The sequence below is a fragment of the Marmota flaviventris genome, chromosome 2 (assembly GCF_047511675.1).
Source record: "Marmota flaviventris isolate mMarFla1 chromosome 2, mMarFla1.hap1, whole genome shotgun sequence".
Classification (NCBI taxonomy): Eukaryota; Metazoa; Chordata; class Mammalia; order Rodentia; family Sciuridae; genus Marmota; species Marmota flaviventris.
The window spans coordinates 178,120,316-178,130,511 of record NC_092499.1 but is presented as its reverse complement, the minus strand read 5'-3'; the positions used below and the strand labels follow the sequence as shown (position 1 = coordinate 178,130,511).

The window sequence follows — 10,196 nt, the reverse complement described above, 5'->3', positions numbered from 1 at the left end:
CCAGGGGCGCAGGGCGGTCGGGCGCCGCGGGAGCCCGATCTCCGGTGGACCCTCGGGGGCTCCCTGGACACCCCTCCCCGCCCGCGCCTGACGGTGCCAGGGTGGGGGGAGCGCCCCCCCCCCCACCTCCGGAGGTGGCGCCCCACGCGGCCGCAACAAGCTGCCGTTGTCCCGCGGGCCGTGGGCCCAGCACACTGGGGCTTTGTCCGGCCCCCGCCACGACCCACGGGGGGGCCCCACATGACCGAGGGGGTAGGAGGAGCCTGCGGCGGTGGCGGCGGCGGCTGCGGCGGCGGCGGCTCCTTCGTTTCCCTCCAGGGCCGGGGGTCGGCGGGCGGTGGCCGCGGCGGCGGGACCAGGTTGGGTAGGGCCGCGGACGCCAGGCCCCCGGTTCCCCGTCAGGCTGCAGGCTCCGGGCCTGGGCCAGCAGGGCAGCTGTGACCCGAGCGCTTTCCGGGCGGCGAGCTGGGGGTGCGCCCCGACCCCCGCCCCCAGGATCATGGGAAATGGCATGACCAAGGTAGGGGGGCGGCGACCGCGCATCCCTCACCTGGCTGTCTCCAGCCCTTCCGGCAGGCCACCGGCTGCGACTAGGTCGGTCTGCCCGCCTCTGACCTTCTGGTCCCTCTCTGAGCCCTGTGTGTCCACACCTCTGTGTCCCTGAGGTTCCGAGGCCGCGGTGTGTTCTCTCTTTGCCTGTGTCTGTCCTCTGTGCGACTCTGTGTCTTGCTGTATCTCTGTGGCTCTTACTCGGGGATACCTTGCCCTGGCTTGCTGTGTCCCTCTCCCAGACTCCCCAGACTCTGGTGCTGTTTTCCCGACCCTCCCCACTCCGCCCCTGCATGCCCTACACCTGCACTGGCCTTGGCCCTCCAGCTCCCAGCCCACTCCTCTGCTGCTCCTCCCATTCCCCCTGGGTCCTTTGTCCCCTCCCTCTCTGTCCCCTAAGCCTCCCTCCTCTTCCTTCTCGCTGGTCCCCAAGCCTGACTCTCCCTTGATTAACTTGCTGGCCTGCTCCCCCAACCTCCCCAGAGCCCCAGACTCTCTCACAGAGGGCCCAAGCCTCAGCGATTGCTCCTGAGGAACCCTCATGGGACAGAGGGGGGCTGTGAGTCTCCCAGCCACCAGAGGTGGGAAGTGGTACGGCCCTGCCCTGCTGACCCCTGCCTCTTCTTCCTTTAGGTACTTCCTGGACTCTACCTCGGAAACTTCATTGGTGAGCACTGCCCACTCTGCCCCAAGCCTGAGTCCACCATCATACTCTGGCCCACACACCAGAGACAGGAATGGGGCTAGAGGTGGGGAAGCCACACCAGGCTGGGAGGAGGAAAGGGGTCCTGGGGATTGAGGGGGTGCTCGGGGGGAGGGGGAAGGGGCAGCCATGGAGCGCTGGGGTCTGATGCTGACATCTTCCCCATGCCAATCTCCACCCCTATTTCACCACAAGGCCAAAGGGCAAGGTTCATGATCTGAGCTGGGACCATGTGGCAAGTCTGCTCTGCACCTCTGCCACCTCCTTGGCTCAAGGCCCACCAGCCTCCTCAGGGCCCTTCTGGCCCTAAGGTTCTGAGCTGAGGTCTGCTTGAGGGTGTGTTTCCACCTGGGAATCCAGGAACCTTCCCCCATCCCCTTCTCTCCCCAGGAGGCGTCTGGGGCCCTCCTGTAAGCACAGACCCATCATCCAGCTGAGGCCGGGGTGGCGAGTCTATAAGGTTCTGCCTTCCCTGTTCTCTCATCCAACATTTCCCAACTTTCAATGGGGGATGGGGACAAAGAGACAGCACACCCCCCCATCCCCCTCCTCAGGGGCTTCCAGGTGGCAGCAGGGAAGCAAATCTAAACAGAGATCTTTGACTGTGAGGGAGGAAACAGGCTGAGGCAGGTGGTCCAGGGCTTGGGGGATTCAGAATAGAAAAGCCACTTCAGTCTACAGTGTTGAAAGGGAGGAGCTCAGATGTTCTACCCTCATAAGCCCTGGTCCCTTTTTTCCTGGGACCCCAGTAGCTCCTGCCACATTGATTCCCATATTTGGCTAGATTAAGGTCTGAATCCTCTTTAAGTATATAAGTCCCATGAGGATAGGAGCCAGGGAGTTGACCCCCAGACCCCAACGGCTGCATACCATATGCACTCCCAAGATGATTGTTGAGTAAGGCATGGCCTTGTGGAGATGAGGGCCATGTGCTATTTATTCTGATCCTAGAAGGTCTGCATGGGCTAAACATCCAGTCCCTAGAAATGGCTACTGTGGGACCTACCCCTGAGTAGTTTTCCATATATCTTTGTAGATAAAAGATATAATATTTCAAACAAAATGGAAACCTATCCTGCACACTGTTCTGGAATCTGAACTTCCCACTTCAAAGTCTATTGTGTGCATTCTTGCACATCAGCACAGAGATCGTTTTAATGTCTTCACAGTGTTCCAAAATATGAGTATGTCACTATTTACCCAGTCCCTTTATGATGGACATGAGGTGGTTGTAATTGTTTAACTATTCCTGATATGAACCGCGTTGCAGAGAACACTGTCTGCCACACAACAGCTTTCTGTGTGTACAAATGCTTCTGTCCCCAGATTCCTAGAGGTAGAACTGCTGGGTCAAAGAATGTGCTGGGCAAGGGTGTTTGGGATGGAAAGAACAGCGTAAGCAAGGGCAGGGAGAGGCTGGGCTGTGTCCTCTGGGTGCCCCAGAGGCCATTCTGAGCCTCAGGGTGTACAGGACCTGGGGAAGAATCCGCAGCCAGGGGAGGAGGGGCCCAGCGGGAGCGAAGCGGTGATGTGCAGAGCTGGGGTGGCGGCTCTCGCTGTACTTAGCCTCAGTACCCAATAAGTCATACTTGCCAAATTGGCGCAAGCACCTGTTTCTTTCAGATGCCAAAGACCCGGATCAGCTGGGCCGGAATAAGATCACACACATCATCTCTATTCATGAGTCACCCCAGCCTCTTCTGCAGGTATTCTGAACCCCCATCCCAGGGCTGTGCATAGGTGGGGGATGGGCTCTAGATCCCCATAGCACCCATTTATCAACTACCTACCATATGCCAGGTCCTGTCTTGTCTTCTTGACTCGTGCTTATGCCTTCTTCACCATTGGATTGGTTTATATTATCATCCTTATTTGGCAACTGAGGCCCAGAGAGGTAAATTAACTTACCTAAGGTCACACATCTAAGAAACTTACCAGCTGGGATTTGAGCACAGGCCATCTGGCCCAAGAAATCTCTCCTTGATGCTTAAAAAGGCCCTCACAAAGCCACAAAGGCCCACACAAAGGCCCTCACAGTGGCGCATGCCTGCAATATCAGCTACTCAGGAGGTTGAGGCAGGGATATTGCAATTTTTCTTTTTTAGAGAGAGAATTTTTAATATTTATTTTTTAGTTTTTGGCGGATGCAACATCTTTATTTGTATGTGGTGCTGAGGTCCGAACCCAGGCCGCATGCATGCCAGGTGAGCACGCTACCGCTTGAGCCACATCCCCAGCCCAGGGATATTGCAAATTTGAGGCCAGCCTCAGCAATTTAGCAAGACCCTGTTTCAAGATTGAAATAATTAAAAGGGCTGGCGACATAGCTCAGTGGTCAAGATTCCTGTGTTCAATTCCCAGTACTGGACAGGGGAGGGAGGACAAGATCTTCCCATTACCTTACTGAATGGATGATTCCAAACAGATGATTCTGGGCTGTGTCTTGCTATGCAACCTTGGACTGTGACTTCACCTCTTTGGGCCTTTGATTCCCAACCCTGACTGCCCCCAGAGGGCTGTTGTGAAGATGCAAAGAGAATGCAGGGTGGTGAATCTGCTTCCAACACTGCAAAGTGTGGTCCCCACTGCAGGGGCTACATTGACATGGAATCCTGGGAGAGAGGAGGTGACGGTGTCAGGACTGAGGTGGGAAGCAGTCAGTCCAGACCAAAGGCCCTGCAGTAGGAGACCTGGGTTCTCATCTTCATCACTTATTCTCTTGCTGACCTTGGGCACAAGACTTCCCACCTCGGAGCCTCAGTTACCTGACCTACTAAATGGAATTTTTTGTATCAGTACCTACCTTGCTGAGTGGCTGACAGCCACATAATAGATGCTCAACAAATTAAAACTGATATAATACCAAAGTTTAAAATATTCTTTTTTTTTAAAGAGAGAGAGAGAATTTTTAATATTTATTTTTTAGTTTTTGGCAGATACAACAACTTTGTATGTGGTGCTGAGGATCGAACCCGGGCCGCACGCATGCCAGGCGAGCGCGCTACCACTTGAGCCACATCCCCAGCCCCCCAAAATATTCTTATCACATAAACAGAGCCTCCTCCTCTGATTATAAGTCTGTGTCACCAAGCGTGGTGGCACATGCCTGTAATCCCAGCGGCTTGGGAGGCTGAGGCAGGAAGATCTCAAGTTCAAAACTAGCCTCAGCAACTTAGCCAAGCCCTAAGCAACATAGTGAGACCCTGTCTCAAAATAAAACATAAAAAAGGAGAGCTGGAGGGGCTGGGGGTATAGCTCAGTTGGTGGAGTGCTTGCCTTGCATGCACAAGGCCCTGGGTTCAATCCCCAGCACCACCACCACAACAACAAAAAAAAAATGCTGGGGAGCTGGGGATGTGACTCAGTGGTAAAGCGGCCCCGGATTCCATCCCTATTACCAAAAAAGAAAATCTGTTCTGCCACAGATGTGCTACGTGGGGTAGGGTCCTTTCCCTCTCTGGGCTCAGTTTATTCGATTTGGGGTCCTTTTTTGAGGTGCTGGGGGTCAAGCCCAGGGCCCAGACATACTATGCAAGTGCTCTTCTTCTGACCTACACCCCAGCCCCAGGCCTCCAGGTTTTCATGTGACAGATTTGATAGTCTCTAAGGGCAACCTCCAATAATCTATGACTTTCAGTGTCAAAGAAGAAATTTCCAGGCCATTGGGAGTGTGAGTTTGCTGTATAGGGCAGCCTCGTTTTAGAGTATTGAGAATATGCAGTCTAAATAGACTGCACAGGGAGGGTTGTCAGGTCATTAATTTATTTACCTGTGAGGTGACTGCTTACAAAAATTAGCCTGTGCCCCAGCGGCCCTCCCTCCTCTCACTAGCCTGTCTCCATCCCAGGCACCAGTGAATTTAGCGGAGTTTGATAATACCATGCAAACCCAAGGCCAAATGTTTTGCAAAGTGAAATTGCAAACCTTGCAAAAGATGCAGGGTTTCACGACCTTGGGGAATGTGAGCTGAGTAGAGAAGGGCTAGGACTTCACACAAAGCCCTGGGCAAATGAGGGCCTAGTGGTGGGCCACTTAAACATCAAAGTATCAAAGGAGGTCCTCAAGAAAAGCAATGAGGTCCTCAGGATGTGAGCAGAAATAATCTTGACAAAATTATGTGGAAATTAATAAGCATGAAGCAAAGGGCATCACAGCAAATGTGTTGGAAAAATTACCCACAGTTTATTCCTTGACTATTATGTAAATTTGGTTTTATAATTTTTACGTCTTTTCAAGATAAACAAATCTGCTTTGCCCTTTTTACTATGTCATTTTGCAATCTCCACTTGCAGGGGAGACACTTTCCCAGGCTATTGGATAAAAGGTTTGCCAAGTCCTTCTTATCAAGTCCTCATGTCCAAGTCACCTATGAAGTTAGGGCATTGTCTGCTCAGAAAGCTCTGAATCACAGACAGAGTTGGGAGGCTCACAGAAATGGTATCTACTTTCTTTGGACAGAAAGAGAAGAGTGGCCCAGAGAGAGGCAGGAACTGGGCTGGGGTCACACAGCACTTGGGTTTCTCAGGCCAAGGAAAGGGGGTGCAGGCAAGGTCCCCACTCCCTTAGTGTGGGTTTTTGCTTGTTTATGTGCTATTGGGGATTGAACCTAGGAGGACTCTGCCAATGAGGTACACCCCCGGCCCTTTAAAACAAACAAAAAAACCTATACTGAGAAAGAGCCTTGCTAAAATAGCCCAGGCTGGCCTCAAACTTGTGTTTCTGCACCTCAGCTTCAGAGTCGCTGGGATTCCAAGTGTGCTTTGTCTTTGCAGGATATCACCTACCTTCGCATCCCGGTGGCTGACACCCCTGAAGTACCCATGTAAGTTTCCCTGAATGGACCAACAGAGCTACCTCCTGCAGTGGGGGAGGGAGGCCTGAGGAAGGACAGAGAATATTCAAGCCAGATAGCTGTCACAGGGCACCTCTACCCAAGTTTGACTCTGTCTCAACCATGCTCTTGTGGTAGGTCCCCATCCCTCTTTCCTGAGCCTCAGTCTCCTCAGCAATGAGATGGGGACAGTTCCCTGCCTCTAGGGATCAGGTGCACCAGTAGATTCCAGAAGGTGAGGCTCAGCCTGTTCTTGGCCTTGGAGTTAAGACATCTGGGTTCCAGCCAGCCTTTGCCATTTACTGCTGTGTGACCTTGGACAAATCACTTCCCATCTCTGAGCCTCATCTGTAAAACAGGGTTCTGACCAGAGGCAAGGAGGCTTTCAAAGGTCTGATGACATGCCTTAAGGATCTAGGACAGGACCTATTGTATAGTGGGGGCTCAGGAAAACAGACATTTTGCTGGGGTTTTTCACATCCGTGCCCTTCAACTCCGGATGGACCCAGGCTAAACTTCTGCCCCATGGGGAATTCTGCTCCCAGCCCACGGCTGACTGTCATTGTTCCTAGATGTTCTTATGTGTGGCCTTTCAAGGACATAGGTAGGAGGAGACCCCAGGGTCCCACTCTTGAAAGACCCCTGAGAAGTGGGACCCCAGGGTCTCCTCCTATTTCCTTGAAAGGCCAAAACCGGACCCCAGGACCCTGCAGGGATGCTCTGTGGGATGGCGGCCCCTCCTGGCCTGGCCTGCCACCACCGCTGCCTCCCACACCTCCCCCTGCTCCCTGCAAACGCTGGCTGCCCTGAGTGCCCAGGGCTCCTTGTCCCTGGCTAGTCCCATGAGGAAAGGGCTCCCGGGAAACCCCCCCCCCCATACTGGCTCCTCTGTCCTCTCTTCTCCAGCAAAAAGCACTTCAAAGAATGTATCAGCTTCATCCACTGTTGCCGGCTCAATGGGGGGAACTGCCTTGTGCACTGGTGAGTTGAGGGGGAGCTGGTGGCTGTCCTCCATCCCCAACACACAGCCATCCCATGGGCCACAACACCCACAGTCCGCCATTCATCCAGAGGAGCCACCACAGGCTCAAGTCAGGGTCCTGTTCTTTACCAGCCCTGTGGTCGTAGCCCAGCAGTTGTTTCTCCCTGAGATTCAGTTTTGACATCTGTAAAATGGGGAAAAGGTTATTGAGCTGACAGGGCTGTTGAGCTGTTGAGAGAGAGAGAGATGACCCAGAGAGGGGCAGGAACTGGGCTGGGGTCACACAGCACTTGGGCAGTCCATTCCTCCTGGCTCCCCCTCTCCTCCCTCCCAGGCTTGTGAGGTGGGGAATCCAGGCTAGGAGAAGAGACTTTTGATCTACTCATTTACCCCAGGCCTTGCCTATGTCATTCATTCCATAACTTCTCAACAAGCACCTGTCCTGTGCCTGGCTGGGGCTCTGGCAGAACCAGACTGAGCCTGGCCGGCACTTCTGGAGCCTCCATGAGACCACTCTCTCAAGCCTTGCCTTCTCTCTCCCTCCTTCCCCTGTTCCAGTTGCACTAGACTCCCATATTTCAAATCCACCAGACTTCCACCTTATGGTCTTGGTGCACGCTGCCTAGAAACATGGTTGGCTGACCCTTACCTATCTCTCAAGACCTCTGAAACCTCTTCCCTGACCCTTCCTCATCATCCCCACTAGATCAACACCTCTTCCTCTATGGAACTCCTAGGCCCCAGACTCATCTTCAACACAGTTACAACCACCTGAAATCATGTCTCTGGTTAGTGTCTGTCTCCCCCAACTTACTGAGCTCCAGGACAGCAGAGACCATTGCTCTTTTATTCCCTCCCTGTATCCCCAGGACCTGAAAAAGGAAAAGATGATGAGGAAATATTTTTTGAATGAATGAATGAGGTTTCGCCCAGGCCCTTGATGTGGGAGAGAGAATGCCAGGCAGAGGGAATCTCCTGGGCAAAGACCTGGAGCTAGGAGGAGAGGTCCTGGCCACTTGCTTGTGGTTGGAGGCAAGGGCAGTGGGCAGGTGCCTGGGAGGTATGGGGGAGATGGAACCTTACCTGAAGCCTGGGGGCTGCTGGGGACCCCAGCTTTGCAGGCATCTCCCGCAGTACCACCATTGTGACAGCATATGTGATGACGGTGACGGGGCTGGGCTGGAGGGAAGTGCTTGAAGCCATCAAGGCCACCCGGCCCATCGCCAACCCCAACCCAGGCTTCAGGCAGCAGCTGGAGGAGTTTGGCTGGGGAAACTCCCGGAAGGTAAGGGCTGGTAGGAGTCGCTTGGACTGGGGGGGGTCTGGGACCCTTCTTTCCCCTTGAACCTGGGCAGGATTGGGAGGAATTCAGCCCAGGCTTCAGATCTGGCAGATTATCCTGGGGTCTTGAACTAATCCAGCTCCTAAGTTTAGTTTGTGTTAACAGCCAGGTAGGTTATGGGGTTCATTGGTTTGCTTTTAAACTTAGAGTCTGGCTGCCCCTAGACCAGTCTGTAGGCCCTTCAGTCTGGCCAGGTGCCCAAATGCCCTCAGGCCCCATCTATCTGCCTGCCACCTAAAGCTTTGAGGGTTTAACCTCTTGGGGGAAAACTGGCCTTGCCACACCCCAACGTTGGATCTTTCTGAGGTCAAAGCAATCCCCTTCCTTATCTCTCCCAGAATTTCAGGAATTGAGGTCACCCCGGGCACAAAGGGTGAGAGAGTAGGGAAGAAAGAGGAGAGAGCTGGAGACAGCCTGAAGGCTCCCAGCAGGGTGACAGAAGGGTCCCCAGAGGCTTATCTACAGGGCTGTGCTAGAAAGAAGCCCTGGTGAGCGCAGTTGCTGAGACCACCGATGTGGTCAGAGGCCAGAGGGAGGGGTTCATGCGCTCCCCGCTGTGTAGGTGGGGGTCACTTTAGCAAATCTGGAAAATGGAGGGAGTTGCAGAGGGAGAGGGACCCTCGGCGGCGCCCTGGAACTCCAAAAAGGGAGGCCAAGGGATGCTCGCGGGGGCGGGCGGGGTGGGCAGCGGGCCGAGGGCCGCGGACCTGGGGCGGGACAGACCCTGACTCCGCAGCGGCCACCCCAGCTTCGCCGGCAGCTGGAGGAGCGCTTCGGGGAGAGCCCGTTCCGCGACGAGGAGGACGTGCGCGCGCTGCTGCCGCTGTGCAAGCGCTGCCGCCAGGGCTCTGCCACCTCGGCCTCCTCGGCCGCCCCGACCGCGCCGCACTCAGCCTCGGAAGGGACCCTGCAGCGCCTGGTGCCGCGCACGACGCGGGACGCCCACCGGTCGCTGCCGCTGCTGGCGCGCGTCAAGCAGACTTTCTCTTGCCTCCCGCGGTGTCTGTCCCGCAAGGGCAGCAAGTGAGGACCCCGCCCCGAGCGGCTCCCCTCGGCCTCCCGCTCCGCCCCTTCGGGGGCTGTCTGGGCCCCCCACAGTCAGGACGGGCCCAGAGGCTGTGGGAGCCCTGCAGAGGCCCGATCCCTGCCCCCATGCCCACCTCGCTTGTCTGCGTCCGCGGTCAGTGTGTCCTCCCTCTGTGCGTCTGTGTCCGGGCCGGCCAGCTGCAGCCACCTGGTGCCTTAGTCCTTGGGCTGGGGGAGGGGCCCCGGCTCCACCCGTAGGGGCGGCGGGAGAGGGAAGTGGGTAGGGTAGGGGTGGACGGGGCTGGAGGGATATTAAAGAGACACGAAAGCTGCCTGACCCCGTGCCTGTCATTCAACAAAGGCCAGACCCTGGTGTCTGGGAAAACAGGGCCAGGTGTGCGGTGTGCAGCCGTCGGGGCGGAGGGGCCTAACCTCCTCAACTGCGGTCTGCAGAGCTGGATTCTGGGACCGAGAACTCCTTGACACAGCCCCTCATCTCTCCCAGAGCCCTGATCTCCCTCCTGAGAGGCTCCTAAGTGCTTCCTTCCATCTCTCGAAGCCCCCCACCTCTTCTCCATACAGGCACTGGCCAGTAAGGTCCAGTAGTGCCTCCCCAACACCTGACCTCTCACTGCTTAAGTTTACTTTATCCTAGGGGAAGATGTAAGCTTCAGAAAGGTCAGGCAGCTTGCTCAAGAACACACAGCTAGAACTGGGGAGCCTAAGTCTCATGACAGTTGGTAGGAAGTAGCTCCTGATTTGG

The 10,196-nt window shown here is 55.3% G+C and overlaps 1 protein-coding gene across 5 annotated transcripts; it reads left to right on the top strand.

The window, feature by feature from the left end:
* The first annotated feature begins 285 nt into the window (after positions 1-285).
* On the top strand, positions 286-9,647 carry Dusp15 (dual specificity phosphatase 15). 5 transcript variants are annotated; one of them, XM_071608830.1, is made up of 9 exons: positions 286-520; positions 1,183-1,216; positions 2,876-2,958; positions 3,387-3,456; positions 4,179-4,201; positions 6,025-6,074; positions 6,990-7,064; positions 8,179-8,350; positions 9,156-9,647. In XM_071608830.1, exons 1-9 carry the CDS (start codon positions 500-502, stop codon positions 9,432-9,434), a joined length of 807 nt encoding a protein of 268 aa, XP_071464931.1. In that variant the 5' UTR covers positions 286-499; the 3' UTR covers positions 9,435-9,647. The 5 variants fall into 5 exon arrangements, with proteins under 5 accessions (XP_071464931.1, XP_071464930.1, XP_027801052.1 ...); XM_071608829.1 differs by having other exon boundaries at positions 9,144-9,647; XM_071608831.1 differs by lacking the exon at positions 4,179-4,201 and having other exon boundaries at positions 473-520; positions 2,860-2,958; positions 9,144-9,647.
* Positions 9,648-10,196: the final 549 nt, after the last annotated feature.

Coding starts and splice junctions, on each gene's coding strand:
- Dusp15 (XM_071608829.1), top strand. CDS start 500: ATGGGAAATGGCATGACCAAG. Junction 2,959..3,386: donor CACCCCAGCCTCTTCTGCAG/GTATTCTGAACC, acceptor TTTATTTTTTAG/TTTTTGGCGGATGCAACATC. Junction 6,075..6,989: donor GACACCCCTGAAGTACCCAT/GTAAGTTTCCCT, acceptor TCTCTTCTCCAG/CAAAAAGCACTTCAAAGAAT.